The following is a 23664-nucleotide window of genomic DNA, read 5'->3' as shown; positions in this document are numbered from 1 at the left end:
TAGATGAGTGTCTTGAGTCACAAGGCCTCATGTCTTCAGACATTTTTTTTTTTGCAAAGATTTTTCCTTTATGCCTAAGGTTATTTCTGAGTTTAACTTTAAATTAATCTGTTTATCTCCCAGTATTGTTCCCCTGGCCCTAAGAACAGGGGAGAGAGAGAGTTCTATTCACAGACAGTTGAGATAGTAACTTCGGCAAGACAAAATTTAGAATGTCTGACCAACTCTGTATTTCCTTTTTGGGTAAGAACAAAGGGCAATCAGTTTCCAAGCAAACCATATCCAGATGTTCCTCTTAGGTTACTCAGTTTATTCAGCTTTGCTGTTCTCACTATGGAAAAAAATCCAAAGAGTGTCAAGGCATATTCTGCTACAGCTGTGGCTGCTTTTGGAGCCTTTTGGAAAGGGTTGGACTCTAAAGCTGTTCTGGGGACAGCAACTTTCTCCTCTGTGCACTTTCACTAATCAGTACATAACTAACCAATTTTCCTGAGTCAGAACAGGATTTGCTAAATGTATTCTGGACTCTGGTTCTGCTTTCTCCATCCTTTCTGTTTAAGCTTTTAGCAATTTGACTCATACATCTTTATGCTACTGCAGCAGTGATGTAAAGATTAACATAGTACAGTTGTTTAATTAAAATTACCAGAGCAATAGATATTCAAATAGATAACTGTTATAGTGCAAGCATCATTTCCCTTATCCCTTCATTTTACTTTGTTCCCTTTTATCTTGCATGACATAAGTGGACATAATTTGACATGTATAAAACAAATGAAAATCCGGAAAGGCTAAAACACTTGAAACAAAATTAAAAAAATGAAAATAAATTAAAAAATGACCCACCAAGGCAGTAAAACATCTGTACACAGTTTATTAAGAACCAGCAAGACTAAGCGCTTTTGCCAAAGCATAAAAATGGCTTCATCAGAGTCACTACAAACAAATCAGACCAACCTTTTATAATCTAACAAATATTTAATACATTATTTAATTCAATCAATTGAGTTGCCAATCAACTTGTATCTATCAAAACATTGCTTAATTTCCATTAAAACTGAAGGCTAAGAACTTTATTGTATACCAATAATGAACCATAAAACATTACAAAAATAAATCGTAAGTGCAATATAAAATGTATAATATGATATCAGTACCATTTGGTCCCTTTAATAAGACTTCAAATAGCTTACGCTTTTTGTTTAAAATGGGCGCTATAGAAGTAAAATCATTTAATCCAGGTTCGCAACCAGCGTTCAATCTGAGCTGCCATTTAGCTTCCCTTACTTCAAGTTCCAGTTTATCATCCCGTTCTATGACACTGTTGTGAACTCTATCAAAAACAAAAAATACATTTTTTTTTTAAATTGGGACATTCCAAAGTGTGCAAGAATAGTGCATTATGCATGTTTTTATTTTTGATATCCCTTAGGTGCTCCATAATATGATCATGTAGCCTCCTAATGGTTTTTCCAACATAAAATCCTGGACAAGATAAACAAGTGGCCAAATAAACTACCATATTAGTGTTACAGTTAGAGCTACCTGGGTACCCTATTGTACGTTCAAATCCCCCTATAGCAACAGGCACCACATTTATGCATATATGATGTGCCTCATATGTTCACCCACTTCTCTCCAAAATGTTTTTGATGCTCTTCCCCCTACTATAAACAACTCTAGGTTGGGTCCCTACTTTTTGTTTTAATTCATTATCAAAATGCATCTCCCACAGTCTTTTTATAATGGCCACTAGTTCAGGTATTTCATAAATATATTGTAAAACCAGAGCATGTGAGTCAAACTTCACTTTAGTCTCTATATTATTCATGAGTACAGCTTTCAAGATTGGTTTACATGTCGTATTCCTTTTTACCAAAACTTCTTTCTTTGTTTTCAGGAGTAACCCCATCGGATATCCCCTATTCTTGAACATTCCTATTAAAGTATGTAACTCTTTAGTGATGATGAATTATTTAGTAATCAGGCAGATAATCTCACCATCTGTCCCTTTACAATGCCTCTTCTCTGATGTATAGGATAACTATTGTAGTGCAGCAACATATTGAGTATGTCTCTTTATTGTGGATGTGCTAATAAGTATTCCCATATTTACATCTCTAATCAAATGAATGTCACGAAAGTCTTTCTCCACTGGGTGCCATTTATATGTGAATTTAAAGAAGGTGGTTGGGCCATTAATATGTTCAATAAAACTCGCCACCACGATTTCCTTACCTCGCCATAGAACCAAAATGTCATCCAGAAATCTGGCATATAACATGATATTGGCCATAAAGGCAGAGGAAAACACATATATCTTCTTTCCTCATTCCAAAAGCACTAAATTCGCAAAGTTAGGGGCACATTTGGCCCCTATAGCCACTCCAGTCTCCTGATGGAAATATTCACAGTCGAACATAATGTAGTTGTTTGCCAAAACCACCTCCATAAATTCAACCAATGTGTTAATTTTGTTCTTATCAATTATTTACTACCCAGTAGACTCTAATGAAAAATTTCCAAACCCTCTTTATGGGATATTACTGAGAACAGATTAACCACATCAACAGTCAAAAAGCTATAGTCCATTTTGCCAGCACTTGATTGTCTTAGTAATTCTAAACAGTGCCATGAATCTTTTAAAATGTGCGGGGCCTCCTGGACTAGTCCATCTATCTATATATGCAGCAATAGGTTCAGTTTTTGACCCTCTAGCAGCGACAGTTGGTCTGAAGAGGGGATTTTGCACTCTTTTATGCGTTTTAGGAATCCCAAACATAACAGAAATAGTTGGTCTCTCCACAGTTAAAAACGTTAAATCACAAACATCTGTACTATTTTTTGAAAGAAACCATCCCAAAGAAAACTATTTTTGCATATGCTGTATTTACCTCATTCCTCGAGGTCGTACAATAAGTCGTGGAATCATTCAATATTTCGTACATTTTTGAAATATAATCAGTGTAAAATAAGGGACAGATGGTGAGATTATCTTGCCCGATTAGTGTTGATGAATTATTTAGTAAAGAGTTGCATACTTTAATAGGAATGTTCAAGAATAGGGGGTATACGATGGGATTACTCCTGAAAACAAAGAAAGAAGTTTTGGTGAAAAGGAATATGACATGTAAACCAATCTTGAAAGCTGTACTCGCAAATAATATAAATAATATAAAGCGAAGTTTGACTCGCATGCCCTGGTTTTACAATATAATCATGCAACATGTGAACTAGTGGCCATTATCAAAAGACTGTGGGAGTTACATTTTGATAAGGAATTAAAAGAAAAAGTAGGGACCCAACCTAGAGTTGTTTATAATAGGGGGAAGATCATCAAAAACATTTTGGAGAGAAGTGGGAGAACATGTGAAGCACATAGATCATATACGCATAAATGTGGTGCCTGTAAGGTTTGTAAAATTATTAATAATGGCACCTGTGTTGCTATAGGGGGATCTGAACATATAATAGGGTGCCGGGGTAGATGTAACTGTAACACTAATGTGGTAGTTTATTTGGCCACTTGTTTATCTTGTCCAGGATTTTATGTTGGAAAAATCATTTGGAGGCTACATGATCGTATTATGGAGCACCTAAGACTTATCAAAAATAAAAACATGCATAATACACTATTCTTGCACACTTTGGAATGTCCCAATTTTAAAAGATTTGTATTTTTTGTTATTGATAGAGTTCACAACAGTGTCATAGGAGGGGGGTGATAAACTGGAACTTGACGTAACGGAAGCTAAATGGCAGCTCAGATTGAATGCTGGTTGCAATGATTTTATTTCTATAGCACCCATTTTAAAGCAAAGAGCTTAAGCTATTTGAAGTTTTATTAAAGGGACCAAATGGTACTGATATCATATTATACATTTTATATTGCACTTAAGATTTATTTTTGTAATGTTTTATGGTTCATTACTGGCATACAATAAAGTTCTTAGTCTTCAGTTTTAATGAAAATTAAGCAAAGTTTTGATAGGTACAAGTTGATTAGTAATTTGATTGATTGAATTAATTTATTATTTGTTAGATTATGAAAGGTTGGTCTGATTTGTTTGTAGTGACTCTGATGAAGTCATTAGTATGTTTTGGCAAAAGCGCTTAGTCTTGCTGGTTCTTAATAAACTGTGTAGAGACATTCTACTGCCTTGGTGGCTTGTTTTTTATTTTGTTCCAATAATTTAATGCATCAGGGCATGACATATCTTTTGGCTTCCTGCCAAAGCTCTGAAATTTTATGCCTGTACGTCCTATTTATACCAGCATAGTCTCATGCTTAAGTGAACGTACAGTGTATGAGGAAGGTGCCAAAAACCTTTAGTATACTGGCCAGACCTCCAATATCCTTGGCAGGGTACATCCCACTTAGCTTTGTGCTACTCAACAGTGATCTATTTGAACATATACTGTTGTACAGCTACTTACACAACTTTACTCCAAGGGAAGGAATATTTAAGTTTTATAATGTTAGAAATGTATATCCCGGAGATGTCTTTATTAGAAGCTTCAGATGGGAGAAAATTGGGGAATAAATGAACACCTGTGAGTTAGGATAATTAAGGTAGAGAAGACGTTCAGGCTTTTTGGATTTGTTACTGGGCTTCTTAGCCCCATATGACAAGGAGGTACTGTGTGGTAAGTTCCAAGACATGTATTCTCTGATTTATTCTCATTTTTTGGTTACTCTCATGTACCTTGATCAGTAGCTGTTGACTGTATTTCAAAGTGTTGTTTTCTTGAGCTTTCCTTTAGCCAGACTTAACTATTTTACTGTGTTGATGATTATTTAGTAATAAAGGAGACATTTAAAACAAAACTGCTAATGCTTTCTGTCCTGCAGTAGCATTGCTTAAAGAAAAAAATACATTCTTCTTACTTGAACTGTCATTTAATCTTTTTTTTTCAACAAGAATTGCAGCAATGTTTACTTTCGTGGTGTATTATAATTAGTAACAGTATACAAGTGTCTGTTGGTCTTGTTACTTCTATACAGAACTGTGTTATTCTCTGCAGTGCTACTGTTAGTATGTATTGCTTTGCAACATTTTATTCTGTATTTTCTTGATCACAGCTAAAAGAAGGTATTATGTCTGTATCTATTTATTTTATTTTCTATTTTTGTTAGCCTGGTAAGTGCACTAGACCCTTTTCTACTCCTTTGCCAGTTGATTAAATAAAAGATATTCTAATGATGTCTTAGAATGCTTATCAAATTTAATTTTTGTGATGACCTTTTCAGGACAACCAAAGGTCTTCATCAGATCGGAAGAGAGAGTTGGAGCAGGCTTCAGCATCCAGATCTTCAACAGTGGCAAAGAACCAAGGAGGTAAAGCGCCAGGTGAATCAAACATCTCTGAGACAGATTCTGAAAATCTGAAACAAAAGGGTCTATATTATATAGTCGAAATTTCAAAACTTCGAACCTCACATGAGCGAACTCGTATGACCAAAGTTCAAAACATTGACTATATAATAAAATAAATAAAAAAAAAACTTACCTTACTGCTCTGAGCTGGGGGGCAAGCACCCCTGCACCCCCATGTGGGGGGTTGTGCCCCACACCCCCCTAGTTAAATATACCAGCTCCAAGAACGCAGTTCAGTGCAGAAAGGGAAAATTTTCCATTCTGCCGGTGAAAAGTCATTGACTTCCACCTTCGACCTTTCCGACGTTCGATCGTATGATGTCGACTGTCTATGATTCAAACATCGGAACGGTCGCTTATCTAATATAGACCCAAACAAAATATAAATGGTGAGAATAGAGTAATTAAATATATTACCTTTTGTAAGAGGTCTATCTAATACCTACCCTGCTTTAGTAAACGAGAGATTAAGGGTCATTGCAAGTGTTTGCATTACTGCTTTAAAAGCTGTCTATATTGCTAGATTACCTGCGATGTTAGGGGAATTTGTTTAAAGACATGGGTGTTAAGGGTTTATAGGTTCATACTGTCAGTAACTCCGAGACTTCCATAAACCTCATTCCTCCCATCCACTCATCAAGATTCCTTCTGGGACTCTGCCTTAGGGGATTTGGGATAGCCTGGAGAGCAATTTTATTTCATGATTAGGAATCTGTCCTCCAGCTATTTATTTCAGTGCTCAGTGCTGAGGTTCTCTCTTCTTGAGCGCTGTGAGTTCGGCTGGGATTTTTGATCTGAGGTGCAGTTCATTCATTACGGTCGGTTGGACATGGCTTTATACGCCAGGCAGATCGGCAGCTTCTGAGCGGTATGCCACTGAGAGTAGAGCTGGTTTCTTTAACCGGCAGCATATGGCATCTGTTTGAGCTGGAGAGTTCTGGTATGAGTAGATGGCGAGATACACTGGAAAGTTATACTTGCAAGAAAAATAATTTTGGCAGGAAATGTATTTTAGTGATTGTCTAAAACAAAACTCAGAATTGAAGAGTGGTGCGACATTGCAACTGTGTAGCAGCATGTAGAGAAGGGTTTGATAGTGGACTGATTAGACTGTCCCTGGAACTCTTTACATGCATGCGGAAACCTCATTTAAAGACTGGAGTGATGAAGACTGTGCAAGTGCTATTTGGCAGGTTCTTAGAGCTCTGGCTGAAGTTGTGTTGTTAGGTGAATGTTACTTACTGCAAGTTTTTTTACATTAATGAGAGGGTAATCAGTGATGGATTGCTGTAAACAGTATTTTTCTTCTGACTTTCGTCCAGCTTGCGTGCTGTTTGTTATTGTTTTATATATTTGTAATCTTTTTGAGTTTCTGTGTAAGATACTATGTTTGTTACATTACTGAATAACAGTCTGGAGGGTTCATAATATCAGTGTACTTGGGGATTATCCTTTATGGTTTCTGGAATACATATATTTTGGAAAATAACTTTCTTAAAACTTCTCTGAATTTGATGCCCTTATCTTTAACCATTAATCTGTGAGGTCAACAGAGAATAAGATCTAAAATGGTCTTTGAAGAGAGCCTTTTTTCCTTCGAAGAAAACATTATTCACAAAAAATAAAAAGTCCTGTAGCCTTGCTTACTGTTAACTTAATGGCCCATGAAATGTATGCATCTGATGGTATAACTTTGTGATAGTAAGAAATGCAGAATCTTCCTAAACTACGTAATGTAATCCATGGAAAGCATTTTGTCAGTAAGACTGATATTATACAGTCAGATTTACCATTGTTGTGTTTTAGAAACTTGAATTCAACATTCATAAATGGAAGACCTGACTTTGAGGAAGGGCTGTTGAAGCAATATAGTTGTCGATTATGAGTGCCATTGCTTGGCCTTTTTTTTTAATCATTCTTATTGTTAGTCAAGCGGGAGGTAACCTCTCCCAGGTAATTCAGACTGGGATTTCACAGATGGCTGTCAAATGAATATATAAATGATATTCCACATTCCTTTTTCAATTTTATTGAATTATTTATTAACTGAGTTAGTGAACTTGGCCTTTTTTCACCTTTTTCACTTTTGACTCGGGACACATGAGCAAGATTAAGTGTAATGTGTATTTAGATATTATAGTATAGTGAGTTATCCAGCAAAATTTTTGAGAAATGGGAAGAAACCATAGTACCCAGCAGAACCCACTGTGAAGAACATGTAAAGATCCATACAGACAGTGATCAGAAATCAGGGGTAAGTAGTGGATGCTGGAGCCGGGAAGCAGAGATCTTGACAAGTGTCCCTTCAAAACCATTAATTTGCTGAACTAAATCTACCATGACAAGTACTTTGGTCAATTTTACTTGCTTTGCTGAGTGTGTAAGTAAGACATGTTTTTGCACTGTGAAAGAAATCCCTCTTCAAGACTCTGCATGCTTGCTGAATATCGTTTTTCGGCCATTCTGTGGCCTTTTCCTGAACTCCTCCAGAAAGGTCACCCTCTTCTTCCTCTTCAAAACTTTGCATACCTGCTGGATTTCATTTTCTGCCCTTCTGTGGCCGGTTCCTGAACTCCTCCAGAAAGGACACCCTCTTCTTTCTTGTCAGATGAACAGAAAAATGCAATTCTTCCAATGCTGTGCAATCATAGGATATCTTTTCTTGGTTTTCTAGTGTTCTGTGGCATGCTTCGAACTCCAACAGACCCCCCCCCATTTCCATATTAACATTAAATAAACTGCTGCCTTGTTTTCCTTTCTTATTGTGGACATACTTGAGTAGGGTCAGAGTGGGATGTGCCAGCTTCACGTCGTATATCTTTGCTGACATTGATCATGATATCACTAGTTAAAGGTATCTCAGAGAGTCATTAGTAATCCTCACCCTTGATCAGATTTTTCCTTCATTCTGCAGTGGTGCTACTTTGGGCTGTGTGATTCACTTGAGAATAGTGTACATTTAAGTATCTTGTACTTGGATTCAGGTGAGCACATTTTCAAAATAACAGAGGAGAATGTCTTTCATTCAACGCAGAGGATTTGTACCTCAGTGACAATCATGTAATGTGTTTAACTTCTATTAGCCCTATCCATCTATTGATAAAAATGTAAAATGAGAAGTAATTCGCCTTGAATATCGAAATGATTTCAGTATTGTATTTTAACTGCAGGAACTTGACACTCCAAAGTATTCAGTTTCATTGTACAGCTGAACTGAATGCATTATCAGGCTGTGTGTTAACAAAGATCTAAAAGTAAAAATTTGAATATTTACTGCCTTATTATCTTTGCAATGTAAACCTTACAAACAAGCTTTTATCAGGGAAATTCGTTATCTGTGAAACTGTCCTAAAAGTGGCAGACAGTAAAGAATTCAGTGTTTGTTACCATCATAAAGTTGTGTGTTTTAGACATGCATTTTGAAGATACTTTTCCTTATCTGAATCTTAAAATAACTTGAAAGAAGTTATGTTATTTAAAGAAGCTGTAGTGAATTATAGAAATCTGAGTTTTAACTATGAACTTTTAGTCAGTGGTACAAAAACAGATGTGATGATAATAAAATTATTTAATGTAAAGAAGCAAATAAAATGTATTCCTATAAAGGAGAGATTTTATACTGGCACGACTCAAGAGCCACTTGAGGTTGATTTTACACAGCTGATGCCGGGCATTAAAGAAAAATCACAGTACCACTGTTTGAACAGTGACTATAGGACAGCGACATGTTTTTATTTTTAAAGGGCTGTATCAGCTCACTTGTTCTGATAAGCACCCCCCTCCCAGCAATGTATTAAGGAATAGTCTCTACCTCTATTGTTCTTTTCATGGTTCACATATAATTATCTAGAAAATTCATTACTTTCTTCTTCCCCCGAACGATTAATATAAGACGGTAACTTTCCGTCACTAAAACATGTGACAGTGACATAATAGGACACGAAGTAATAATGCATATGACTTGCAACCAACCTTGAGATTGGAAATGCATCACACTGGAATCAAGTGCACAAATGTTTAGTTCAGCTGACTGTAGCACGCAAAAAATGATGATTTATGCTGCCCAGTTTCACTGTGTAGAATATGTCCTTCCAGTAGAACGGATGTGAGTCTGAGATTCAAAACGAGTGAGCTACATCTTGCAGTGAAGAGGGTAAAAAGGAGGGCTGGTAAAGCTTTAACAATCTGCAGCTTAATTTTCATGCAGATTACTTGTTTTATTTAAAAAAGTTATGCTGTACAACACAACAGAGTGAAAAGGCTGCTGGTTCTTTTTCTACCTTAAAGCTGAATAGCTCAGTTGCAGTGTCATTGGGATCAATAAAATGATCAACCTTTGCTAACCACTGAATGCCTGAGGCAGTGCTGTGGGTTTGTAACTTGTCATTTTCCTGGTAGTAATAACTAATACAGTATCTCGTTACAGAGATCCTAATGAACACAGACTGCTCACAATCACAGAAACCTAATGGTCTTTAGATGCAAGAAGAAGAAGAAGAGGCCCCTTATGTCAACTGGATCTCAAAGATACAATTCAGTAGTTATGAATTCAGCCAGAGGCTAACGTTGTAGGCATCAGTGTTTCACATACTGGTTTAAGCAGGCCACTTTGTTGACTGTAACACAGAAAAGGTACTCTTGCTGTATTTATTCTGTTTAGAGAAAGTCTCTCTCTCTCTCATGATTTGCATTGGCAGTACAGGAGAGAAGCTAATACGAGTATTCTGAGTTACAAAGGCAGTTTCAGATTACAAACCGGTTGTTTTCTGTTTAAGTATCTATAAGTATAGTGTGAAAGTGTTCACAGACTGTATCTCTTCCACAGGCCAGAAAATTGTGACACCTGCTAATAATACTAATCTTCAAAATTTTAAAAAAGTAAATTGCATTAGATTATAAGTCAGCATTTATGTAGCATTGCAAATAATATGAAAATTGTATCTGTAGATATAAAAAAGGAGACTGCGGTGGTGGTGCTGCGGTAGCGTTATCGCCTCACAGTTAGACATTGCCCGTTCGATTCTCAGTTAGAGCGTCTTCTGTGTGGCGACATGCGTGAATGGGCGTTCCTTCATTGAAGGTTGTGTGTTAGGCCCGGCAAGCCAACACGTAAAAATCTACTGCCAATCATTAGCGGACCGGAGTTCCACTGTGGTGATCCCTAACCGGGAAAAGCCGAAAGACTTAGATATAAAAATGTGATTTGTAAAGTAATAGTGATACTAGTGATATATTTGATTTCTGATAAGCTAACTTCACTCCACTACAGCTGGGTTTGTCGACGGTGATCTTGTGCCTCTGATAGCTAAACATACATTTTACAGTATTACATTAGTTCAGGGAAAACCAATAAATAGATTTTGCTAAGTAAGAGTCTTGCTTTCGTTACTGGTCTCCTCCAGTACAACTGTTTTTGTGTGTACCTTTAACTCCCAGTGGGTGTGGCTTGAGCCTTTAAAAAATAAAGTTATCACCCTACACTTTTAACAAATACTCATTGACAGAGGTCAAATATCAGAACAATTGTAGAGAAAAACGTAAACTCTGATTAAGACTGGTTAAATATAAAAAGGTAAAAACAGAAATAAATCCAACCAGTCAGCCACGGCAGTTGCTGTATAAAATCATGGATTTTATTCAAAGAAGGAAAATAAAACCATAAAAGCATGGCTAAAACACAGATAAGTGCTTTCACACCTTTCTCAACAGGCACTTCATCAGATCTAAAAACTGTTATGAACGCATCTTTTAAACAGTTACCTCACCAAGTCACATGAGCTAAGAATTGGTCTTAAAGGGACAGTTCTGTTAAGTCCTTTCCTACCATCTGCACGTAATTCTAGAATCCACTTCATCCCTTTACATTCTGTTTTATTCCTTAGATCACCTTTTCTATTGCTAGGTGTAAGTAATTCCAAAACTAAAAAGTATGACTGATGTCATCCTCTAGAACATGTTTATACAGTGCATTACGAACATCATTCTTCCTGATGTCATTTAAATGTTCTCTAATTCTGTCTTCAAACATCTGTTTGTCTTACCTACATAGTAGGATTCACATTTCACACAGAATGACAAATATACTAGATTTTGACTTCTGCAATTTGCATAGTTCTTAATATTAAATTACTACACCATTCATATAAACTTGTCAAAGAATAATAATAAGAATAATAAGGTTTCTGTCTCTGATAAATGTGGTACATTTCCATGTAGAGACTGTAATGTGCAAATATATTCACAGCAGTGATTCCTGTGTACATCCAGTGAGTAAGAAAAGATGTTCTTCATATTTTACTGTTGCAGTCATCACATTTGGGTTATCTGCCTGCAGGTAGCCCTCAGCCGGCCTGAATGCCAGAGTTTTCGGATTTCTGCATCAGATGCTGTTGCATCTTCCATGATGTCAGGTCGTCGGGTATAAAACCTGCAGCCAACGCCATTACATCAGTGTTTCTTGCCGTGCGGTGCCCGAAGCAGAAGCAGTTTGCAAGTGCCAGTCGACAGACTCCTGAAATTTTTGTTTTCGAGTTTCAGACCTGAAGTCTTCAAAAAGATAAGTACCCTGTTGGGGATCCTTTTTTCTTGTTCTAACCGATGTCAGAAAAAATTAGCAGTTGTCTTGCCTGTGGAAAGCAAATGCCTCATAGAGGTTTTCATTCTTACTGCGTCACCTATTTAGGCTCAGACCACGACATCCCTCACTGTTGGTTTTGTGCATTGTTCAACGCCCGAACTATTCATCGTCGGGCTATTTTTGTAGCTAAATACTTTCGTTCTTGATCTCCGTACTCCAAAATGGCTTTGTTAAGCCATCCGACTACCGATCTTCCGAAAAACTGTAAGAATAAAAGAGACAGACTGCATAGGACCAAAACTGTCGACTACGCTTCCATTAAGCTAGTCGCTAGTCCGCCGGTACTCAGTGAGGTGGTTTCGCAGCCCATGATGCCCGCTACTACAGATTCGCAGGTCTCTACTGAGACCTGTTCGGAGACTGGTATGCTTCTTCGACTATGGAACTTGCGGATGTCTCTACCTTGGTTGGGTCCAGAGCCACTCTGCAGGCACCGGCTTCTGAGGGTGTATTCAGGCCTACCAATTTTCATATTAAACCGACGCCTTCCTTTCAAGCTAAGAATACCAAATTCCTCAGGCCTAAAGCTCGCGCCACGCCTAGAAAACCGATGACCAAACCGCATTCTCAGGCCCATATGCCTCAAAAAAAAATGATTAGAATAGCTGAAGACCTGATTACCTTAATTAGGGGAAGCCAGCCTTCCCCCTCTGAGACCTAAAACTGATTTTCTTTCTGATTCTTCTGATCAGGAATCTGATATCTGTGTTCCTTCTGAATGCCAAGATTTACCCTAATCTACTTATGAATGTTCTGATGCAGAGGATCCCATTCCCTCTGCTTCCCCTCCAGAAGATTTTTCTTTTGGTGAAACCTTGCATACCCTTAAGGAGCATTTCTGCTGGGAAAGCCAGGACAATTCTGAGTCCAAAAAGAGACTTAGGGAATTTTTACTTCTGCCTCAACACAGGCCTCTAGCTATCCCTCCTGTTCTGGAGATTGTAGATGATGTTTCTTGGAATCCAGCCTAACCCCAGACACTTTGCCTCCAGCTCCCAGGAAACGTGACGGGTACTACAGAGTACCTGACTCTCACAAGTTCCTCTTCAAGAATCTTACTGTGGATCCAGAGACCATTTCCCCAAGGACCAAAAGGCATTAAGGTTACTACTGCCAAAATCCTACCCCTTCTGATAGGGACTCTAGAGCTTTAGACAGATTGGGTAAGAAGGTATACACTTCTTCTACTTCGGCCATTAGGGATTTAAATTTCCAGTTTCATATGTTAAATTATCAGCAGCATATTATGGGACTGCTTAAACAGAAAATGATGTTGATTTCTGACAGTGGTGAACACAAAGATTTGCAAGAGTTAATGCATTCTGCTGAACAAGTTGGTAAACATACTTTGCAATGTGGTTTTGATGCTTTAGAATCATCTTGCAGGGCTGCTGCCACTTGGTCTGTACTTAGAAGGCATGCTTGGCTTAAGGAACAAAACTTGCCAGATCATGTTAAAGCTAAATTAGTGGATGCACCCTTAATCCAAGACCGCCTTTTTGGCAACTAAGCAGAAGTAGTCCTCAAAAGGATAGAGGAAAAAGCTAAATCTATGCAAACTGTTAAAGATTTCTTACAGGGGGTGGCCTAATGGTTAAGGTGTTTGCCTTACAAACACAAGGTGCAGGGTTTGAGTCTCACAAGGGATAATTGGCTAGGCTTACAATGGCTCACAAGGGCAGTTAGCCTAGTACTAACCTATGAACCTATGAACCTATGAACAAGTACAGCCTCCTAGATTCAGTAGGCATTGGCCTTCAAAGAACTGGTCCTTTCCAGTCCCTTCCAGGCCTTCTCAGTCCAAACCCAGGAGCAGCAGACCTCCAAGACTTCAGTCTAAGGCTATGCACAGATCTAAGCATTGGAGGGCTCCCACTTCCAAAGCAGGGAGTAGTAAGCCACCCCCCATGGAAAAACGGCACAATGACTTATTCGTAATTCTTCCAAGCCCTGCTCAACTACTTGCTCCCTTAGGAGGAAAGCTCTCCCTGTATGCAAAAAACTGGGAACTCATTACCCAAGACAAATGGGCTTTAAACATAGTTTCCCTAGGATACAGATTCCACTTCCACTCACTCCCAACCCCAAGTGGATGGCCAGACTTCCCCCCCTAATCATTGGGCGGATGCCAAAAAACAAGTGCACACTCTCCTCAGTATCAGGGCTATTCAACCTGTCCCAGCAGAACAAAGGGGGGAAGATTTTTATTCAAGTTTTTCACTGTTTTTATTCAAGACTGTTCCTGGTTCCCAGAAAAGAAAACTCCTGGCATCCTGTCTTAGACCTGACTATTCTCAACACCTTTCTGGTGGTTCCAAAATTCAAAATGCTAACTCTTCAACAGCTTCTTCCTATGCTAGCCAAGGATGCCTGGCTGGCAACCCTAGACTTAAAGGAAGCTTACCTGCACATCCCAATAAGGGAATCCTACAGACAATACCTACATTTCAGGACAGTCTCCATCAGTTCTCTGCACTTCCCTTTGGCTTATCTACTGTGCCCAGGGTATTCACAAAGTGTCTAGCTCTAGCCATTGCATTTTGCAGGCAGAGAAATATTCAGATTTACCCATACTTGGACGATTGCCTGATTCAGGCAGAAAGTCAGGACTTGCTGTTACAACACCTGGCATTTGTAAAAAGACTTCTAACCTCACTGGGGTACACCATCAACGAGAAGAAATCACACCTAGAACCCTTCCAACAGATTGTATTCCTGGGAGCAAGCTTGAACACAACTTCCCAGATGGATTCCTCACTCCGGAGAAAGAAGTTTATTTGATAACCTGCTTAAAGCTACTGGCCACAAAAACCCAGCTATCTGCAAGTAAAATCCTGCAAGCTCTGGGGTTCATGGCCTCTTGCATTGTCTTAATTCCATACGCAAGACCTCATGTGAGGAAGCTTCAATGGTATCTAAAAAGTTTATGGTGTCAGCATTCTCAGGACCTGGAAACAATGATTCCTGTCATTCCTTGTCTAAGGGCAGAGTTCTTTTAGTGGGCAGAGGCCTGCTACCACAACAAGGGACTCAATTTCACTCTAACCCCTGCCGACCAAACCCTAACAACAGACGCATCAGACTATGCATGGGGGGGCTCACATGGCAGGTCAGTGCATTCAGGGCAAATGGAACCCAAAACAGATGCATCTGCATATCAAACAAAAAGAAATGTTAGCTGTACAGAATGCTCTGACAGCCTTCAAAGACCTTATTCTTCCAGCACAACTATTGGTAAAGACAGACAGCACCACAGTTATGTAGTACATACACAAGCAGGGGGGAACCCATTCCTACCCACTCTGTAGACTAGCCATGGCTCTGTGGAACACAGCCTTGAGCTACCAAGTGAACCTGCAAGCTCAATTCCAGCCAGGCAAACTAAATTCACTGGCAGACGACTTAAGCAGAAATCTCATGGACCCACACAAATGGAAACTGGAACCCAAAATATTCAAGCTCTTGAGGAACAAATGGGGACACCAGCGGTAGACCTGTTTGCCTCACCTCAGAACTACCAATTGAACAAATTCTGCACCATAACTACCCACAATCAAGCTTGGAAAGTGGATGCCTTGTCCTTTACCTGGGAAAGCCTCTCAATTTATGCCTTTCTCCCTCTGCCTCTCCTTGAAGGTTCTGCTAAAGATCAGACAGGACAAGCCAAGGACAATACTGATTGTGCCAGACTCGCCATGCCAGCACTGGTATCCACTCTTGCACAGTCTGACAGTGCTGCAACCATGGCACCTGCCTCAGACTCCTTCCCTGCTGTCCCAGCAGGCAGGCCAGATTCTGCACCCTCAGCTTCAAACCATGAACCTTGCAGCCTGGCTAATTCCCTGAGCTTACCTCTAGCAACCCTCAGTAAGCAGGTGCTGGATGGCATTCTTGAGGCAAGGAGGCCTAGTACTAGAAAATCCTATTCCGAAAAGTGGAAAAGGTACTGTTCCTGGAGCCAGGCTCAGCGGGTGGGCACAATGGTTCCCAGCTTACCTCATATTCTTGATTATTTAACAGAAGTACTCCACAAGGGCTTATCTTTCTCTTGAAGTAAGATTCATGCCTCTGCCATTTCAGCACATTATAATATTGAGCCCACCCCTCTTTTCTCATCCCCTGCTGAAACAGTTCCTTAGAGGGGCCAAAAATTTAAGACCTCTCCAGGAGAGCACCCACTCCAGCCTGGGACCTTAACTTTGTATTGAAAAAACTCACTCTTTCCCCCTTTTAACCAGCTGCTACAGCAGAGTTGAAATTCCTTTCTTGGAAAACAGCCTTACTTTTAGCCATCACTTCAGCAAGAAGACTGTCTGAACTGCAGGCCCTCATGACAGTGGAACTCTTCATTATCTTCCATGCGGACAGGGTTTCCCTCAGGACTAACCCATCCTTTATGCCCAAGGTGGTGTCTAGTGTGGCTCTAAACCAGTCCATTCATTTGCGTACTTGTTTCCCTAATCTTCAAAATATGGGGGAAAGGATACTGCATTCTCTGTACGTGCACAGATTGCTTAGATTCTATTTGGACAGAACTAAGCCTCTCAGAAAATCTGACCAGCTGCTTGTTAGCTTTACTGCAGGGGCAGAGGGGAAGGCCATTTCAAAGCAAACTATTTCCAAATGGATAGCCCATTGCATCAATTTCTGCTACAAGCACCATGGAAAACCTACCCCACAGGGTAAAGATCACATTCCACCAGGGCTGCATCTACCTCTACAGCATTTCTCAGAGGAGTCCCTACCAGGGACATCCTGGAAGCTGCTACCTGGAGCTCTGTACATACTTTCACCAAGCATTACCACCTGCCTATCTTTTCTAAATCCAGAGCTGGATTTGCCACAGCAGTCCTACAGGGCCTCATTGCTAGCCCTTATACTCTTTAACTGCCTCCACCCTTCCTTAGCTTTAGGAATCAATCCAAATGTGATGACTGCAACATTGAAACACGAAGAACATAGTACAGTTGTGTACACTTACCATAAATTTAGATGTTCGAGCGTATTCATTGTTGCAGTCCTGGTTGTCCTCCCTCCAGCCCCCTGACTTCTCTTGGCTCTACCTTTCCTTTTTGTTTGGCATATATTATATCATGTGTATTTGCTTTTTACTGGGGGTGTTCCATACCATATAATTGCTTCCTGTTGTAGGGGCACCTGACATCTAGGTCAAGAAAAACTGATGTAATGGCATCGGCTGCATGTTTTATACCCCTGACGACCTGACGTCATGGAGGAAGCAACAGCATCTGACGCAGAAATCCGAAGACTCTGGTATTCATGCCAGCTGAGGGCTGATGACTGCAACAGTGAATACACTCGAACATCTACATTTATGGTAAGTGTACACAACTGTACTTTGTCTTTCATTTTTATGCAGATTGCCGAGGTGAACAGGGTAATGAAGTTTCTTTGGGTCCAGATTCAGCTGGGAGTTTTGCCTGCTGCATCCCCCTCCAGGGCTGGGAGCACACAGTCTGCCTTCTTCCCTATCTCTCCTTCTCTGATCCGAACTTTGGTTTTGGAGCCCTTGGGTCTAAGGTTCCCGGATGTTGGTTCGGCACTGATGGTACCTTGACCCCAACCATTGCCTTGAGTAGATTGGCTCCGACGTTTTCGGAGTGCACTGACTCTCTGAGCCATAACTTCGGTGTTGGATTTGAGGGGATAACTTCAACTACGAAACTTTTGGAGTCATCCCTCTTCCTTGGGGCTTCTGCACTGGGAGGCTTGGCTCCGACTCCCCCCTCGGTGCTGATGGCAGTGGGCAGACAGCCTCTGGCCTCGGTCCTGGACAGTTCTGCCTTCTGGAGTCCACTCACCTTTGGCGTTCAAGGTGGTGGAGAGTGTCCTCTCGGCTCCTTCGAGAGCCTTGACACTCTTGTGCTCGGATTCCACCCTTGATTCCTCTCTTTCTGGGCTGGAGTATTCTATCCTGCCCCCTCTGGGACAACTTGCTGCCAGTTCGCCCCAGGAGGTTCCGAAACAGCAACGCCCCAAAGTTTCCGAGTCCTCCTCCCTGGAGTTTACTCCCTCAGAGCTCCCATGGAAGCATAAGTGCAAGAGGAAGCACTTAGACTCCCCTCTGGAGTCCCTCACTGATGATACAGACTTGAAGGAAGGGGAGGGCTCCCCCTGATCACCCCTGGAGGATGTCTCCTTTGGGGACATCATGAAGATCCTTCACCAATGCAGTGGGTAGTCTACTCTCAAGCCAACCCTGATGAGTCAGTATTTCTGGAGGTGTTTGGCACAGGACCTTCTACCTCCTAGGAGTGCCCCACCTTGCGGATCCCTTAGTGTATCTCATCTCCAGTAGGGCATGGAAGGAACCAGACATGGGTGAGCCCATCCCCAGGAGCCCGGACAAGGTTCTTAACACCCTGTTAGACAAGCCCCATTTGTCCAAGGGGTCCCCAGTCGATGCCAGTATTTCTGGAGGTGTTTGACACAGGACCTTCTACCTCCTGGGTGTCCCCCACCTTGTGGATCTGATCTCCAGTTGGGCATGGAAGGAACCAGACATGGGTGAGCCCATCCCCAGGTGCCCAGACAAGGTGCTTAATGCCCCATTTGTCCAAGGGGTCCCCAGTCGATGCCATGATGGTTGCGGAGGCTACTAAACTGGCTCAGGAGAGCTCCTCAGTCCACCCGCCAGACAGGTAGTGTAGAGCGATGGATCATTTTGAGAAGCAAACCTATGGTTCAGCCACGTGAATTATGTGGCACATGTAATCAGACTGCAGAAGGACCTGGTCAGAGTTGTCACTGAGTCTGCCTCAGGGTCCATGTTGGTAGAGGAGAAGGTCTTCTCCTCCTGCATGGCCAACCTCACTGCTATTTCAAACACTTCCATGAAGCAAGTTTCCCATGCTACCGAGGGTACCTCTAGCACTGCTGGGACAGGTGTGGCCATTCAGCAGCACACCTGGATCCGGCTTTGTGCTTTTTTGGAGCCCTTCAAGGCATCTTTCCTGAATGCTCCCTACAACAGTTCCATCTTATTTGGAAAAACAGTTTGCGACATGTTAACCCAGAGAGAGAAGGATGGGAAGACCTTGTCTGCTGTTTGGATCCGCTTCTCCACTCCACAAAGATCCTTTTCAAGGAATCAGAATGGGGTCAAGAAGTTGTGGTTTCGGAAGTCTCAGGGTTGTCTCCAGGAGGCTCAGGATTTGTCTTCCCCCAGGGGCAGAGGGGGGATATGACAGACGCCGCCCTCTTGGCAGAGGGTATCTAAAGAACCTGGGGTCTTGGGATTCTTTCCTTGACAGACACTTCCAGTAGCCCTGAGGGATTGCCTGACTGTTTGTCTCTAGAAGCAGTTTGGGGGCATCTGTCTTTGCACCCAACAGCCTGGGAGTCCATTACGAATGATTGGGTGCTGCAGATCATATCCAGAGGTTACTGTATCCTCTTTCTTCATCCTCCCTCTCCGCTGAAACCCCTCCCTGACCTTTTACCCGGTCCAATGGAGGAAACAGCCATAGAAATCGCCAGGCTGCTCGAAAAATGAGTCATTTAGCCTGTCCCCCTCAGATCAGTCCAGATCAGGCATTTATTCTAGGTTCCTTTTGGTGCTAAAGAAAATGGGGGACTTGAGACTCATCCTGGATCTTTCAACCCTGAACCTGTCCGTTGCCAACACTAGGTTTCAGATGATCCCCCTTCAGTTCATTCTGCCCTTTCTGCAGATGAACGACTGGATGTGCTCAGTGAACCCCCAGGATGCGTATTACCATATCATGATGGACAGATGCTCCCGGAGGTCCCTCCACTTCCGGCTGGGAGCCAATCAGTTTCAGATCGGATCAGCTTTTTGTCTCATTTTCTAAGCCTCATTTGAGAAAGCCTGTCTCTAAGGTTACAATTGCTCAGTGTATTTCAGTGTGCATTTCTTTGGCCTATTGAGCTAAAGGTTTGTCTACACTAGCACATGTCCAGAACTCACCACTGCCCCCCGGGTGTTTACCAAAGTGATGGCAGTAGCGGTGGTTCACCTGCAGCTGCAGGGATTTCAGGTCTTTCCCTTCTTGGACGATTAGCTCTTCTACGCTCCTTCCAGACTTCGACTGACTCATGTTAGGGATTATCTTCTCCATATAGCCCCATCCCTGGGTTTTATGATAAATCTCAACTAGCACTGGTTCACATGTTGGTTTTCATAGGTGCTTGCTTAAACACTACACAGGGCAAGGTGTTCCTGCCTCTAGACAGATTTGTTAGCACTTCATCATCATGTATTGTACATTCTTCAAGCCCAGTTTCCCCTGGTGGACTTGGTTCTTCAGGCATTGGGGTCCATGGTGGCCATGATCACCCTTATTCCAACTGCGTGCTTCCATATGAGGGTCCTTCAGTGGACCTTAGCGGTTCAATGATCTTTGCTAGACCTTGTCTTGTCACATCCTGGTCAACTGTCTCATGTTTATAGGGACTCCCTCCATTGGTGGCTCCAGTCCCTGGACCTCCTTTTGGGTTGCCCATTTTTTCTTCCCCTCTCCTGTGATCATGGTGACCATGGATACCTCCCTGCTCGGGTGGGGTGGGGGTGGGGGCATTGCATGGGAAGGACGGTCCAAGGCATGGTGTCTACTCTGGAGACTAGTCTACATGTCAGTGTCTTGGAGATGAGGACGATGCTTTTGGTATTGCAAACTCTCCATGCCTTTCTTCCTCCTGGGACTATTGCCATACAGACAGACAATATGTCAGTAGTCTGGTACATCAGCAAACGGGGGAATCAGATCTTATCCCCTTTGCTACAAAGCCATGCGATTGTGGGAGTGGGCGATCTCCATCAGACGTTTTTTGGTGGCAGTGCACATTCTGGGGAAGTCCAACATCCTAGTGGACAGGCTCAGCCGATCTATTCTGATGCCCTACAAGTGGTTTCTGAATCCGTCAATAGCGGACAAGATCTTCCTGAAGTGGGGTTAGCCTTGCTGCGATCTCTTTTCCTCTCCTTCCAACATGAAGTTCAGCGAGTATTTCACTCTGATCCCCCCCCTCCGGGGTAATCACCCAGAGACGCTGCAGTCCATGCTTGGCCTTCCAGTCTACTATATGCATATCCTCCGCTTCCTCTAATTCCCAAGTTTATTCAGAAAGCTTATAGGCTGGGAAGCTCAGTTATCCTCATTGCCCCTTTCTGGCCTCATCAAGTTTGGTTTTCCACTCTGTAGTCTGATATAGTGTGTCCTCCCTGACCTCTGGATCCGGTTTTGCATCTGATCACGCATTCATCAGGGGTTTCTCACCCGGGTTTAGTCGGCCAGAAGCTCAAGGCTTGGCTACTCCAATTTCCATCATAGTCAGGACTCCTGGGCTTTTCTCTCCTGTCAAAAAGATCCTGATTGTAGCTCACAAGACTTCTACCAAGAAGATCTACTCTAGCAAATAGCAACATTTTTTGATCTGGGCTTCTCAGCTTGACCTGGATCCCTTTACTGTGCCAATCTCTGCCATTTTCGAATTTTCAGCATACATTTGTAATAATGGCACTAGCTTCTCTACTGTTAAGGTCCAATTGGCAGTGATTTCCAATTTCCATTTGGGTGAAAGTTCAGCCTCCTTAGCTTAATCTAAACTCTGTAAGGCCTATGTTCTTTGTGTTTCACTGTTGCAGTCATCACATCTGGGTTATCCTGCTAGGGGTAGCCCTCAGTTGGCCCGAATACCAGAGGCTTAGTATTTCTGCGTTGGTTGCTGTCACTCCAGGACTGACGGCAGGTCATCAGTGGTATAAAAACAGGCAGCCAACGCCATTACATCAGTCTTTCTTGCCGAGGAGCCCGAAGCAGATGCTCGCACGAGTGCCGGTCGGCCGCTACCTGAGTTTTCATTTCCGTATTGAAGTTGAAGTCTTCTAAAACTAAGTACCACGTTGGGAATCCTTTTTTCTTGCTCAAACCGATGTCAGAAAAAGTTAACTATTGTCTAGCCTGTAGAAAGCAAATGCCACACCGAGACTTCCATTCTTACTGCGTCACCTGTTTGGGCCCAGACCACGACGTCCCCCACTGTCGCTTTTGTGCTTTGCTCAACATCAGAACTTTACATCATTGGGCCCTTGTTGTAGCTAGATATTTTCACTCTCACTCCTCGAATTCCGATATGGCTTCGGTAAGCCATCCGACTACCGATCTTCCAAAAAAGTAAGGATAAAGACAGAGACAGACCACACAGTTCCAAACCTGCCGACAACGCTTCCGTTAAGCTAGTGGTCAGTTCTCCAGTCTTCAGTGAGGCGCTTTGGCAGCCCCTGATGCCTGCTTCTGTGGATTTGCAGGCCGCTACCGAGACCCTGTCAGAGTCCTGTATGCCGCAAGACTCTTCTTCGACTAAGCATCTTGCAGTGCAGCAGTCACCAGTTCTGTTATTAGAAGGCATGCTTGGCTTAAGGAACAGACCTTGCCAAGTCCAAATTATTAGACGTACCCTTGAACAAAGACAACTTATTTGGCACCAGGGCAGAAGAGGTCTTAAAAAGATGAAAGAAAAAGCTAAATCTATTCAGACAGTTAAAGATTTCTTACAGGTCCAGCCACCGAGGTTCAATAGGCATTGCCCCTCCAACCACTGGTCCTTTCCTGCCCCCTCCAGGCCAGCTCAGCCCAGACCCAGGGGAAGCAGACCTCCCAGACAACAGCCCCAGGGAATGCAGAGATCTAAGCAATGGAGTTCTTCCTCTTCTTCAACAACAGGGAGTGTAAAGCCCACCCCCCGTATGGTAAGAACTCATAATGACTTTACACTTCCACACCCTCCCTCTGCCCACCTGCTGTTGCCCCTAGGAGGAAACTCTCCTCCACACAGGCAACTGGGCCACCATTACCAACGACAGCTGGGTCCTCAACATAGTGTCCCAGGGATACAAATTTTATTTCTGCACTCTGCCAACCCCAAAAGGGTTCCCAGATCTTCCTCCAAACCTGTGGGCAGAGGCCAGAAAGCAAGTCATTTCCCTACTCTCCATGAGGGCCATAGAGCATGTTCTTGCAGATCAGATAGGCCACTGTTTCTACTCCAGACTCTTCCTGGTACCCAGAAAAGAGGGCACATGGCGCCCCATCCTCGATTTATCCATTCTAAACACCTTTCTGGTGATAATTCAAAATGCTCAGCCCTCCTTCAGCTTCTACTTATGCTTTCCAAGGATGCTTGGTTAGCCACCCTAGACCTAAAAGAGGCCTACCTACACATCCCAATCGGGGAATTATGCAGGAAATACCTACGTTTCAGGACAGGATCTATGCATTTTCAGTTTTCTGCACTTCCCTTTGGCTTATCTACTGCTCCCAGAGTTTTCACAAAATGTCTGGCTCCCGCCATTGCTTTTTGCAGACAAAGAAATATTCAAATTTACCCATACTTAGACGACTGCCTGATTTCAGGCAGACAGTCAGGAAAAGCTGCTTCAGCACCTGACCTTTGTCGATTTATCCATTCTAAACACCTTTCTGGTGATAATTCAAAATGCTCAGCCCTCCTTCAGCTTCTACTTATGCTTTCCAAGGATGCTTGGTTAGCCACCCTAGACCTAAAAGAGGCCTACCTACACATCCCAATCAGGGAATTATGCAGGAAATACCTACGTTTCAGGACAGGATCTATGCATTTTTAGTTTTCTGCACTTCCCTTTGGCTT

The 23664-nt window shown here is 42.1% G+C and overlaps 1 protein-coding gene across 7 annotated transcripts in view; it reads left to right on the top strand.

Annotated features, from left to right (window-relative positions):
* Positions 1-23664, top strand: part of CIZ1 (CDKN1A interacting zinc finger protein 1) — a 2016138-nt gene that overhangs the window by 1326617 nt on the left and 665857 nt on the right. For 6 of the 7 annotated variants that reach the window (XM_044058876.1, XM_044058878.1, XM_044058879.1 and 3 more), the window contains one exon: positions 5252-5351. In XM_044058876.1, the coding sequence (XP_043914811.1) occupies positions 5252-5351 (100 nt within the window). The remainder of the gene's footprint in view (positions 1-5251; positions 5352-23664) is intronic. The other variant, XM_044058875.1, reaches the window with a different exon arrangement.

Source organism: Protopterus annectens, chromosome 16.part0, assembly GCF_019279795.1.
Source record: "Protopterus annectens isolate FY-2018-M chromosome 16.part0, PAN1.0, whole genome shotgun sequence".
Classification (NCBI taxonomy): Eukaryota; Metazoa; Chordata; order Ceratodontiformes; family Protopteridae; genus Protopterus; species Protopterus annectens.
The sequence above is the reverse complement of the archived record's forward strand: the minus strand, read 5'-3'. Positions and strand labels throughout refer to the sequence as shown.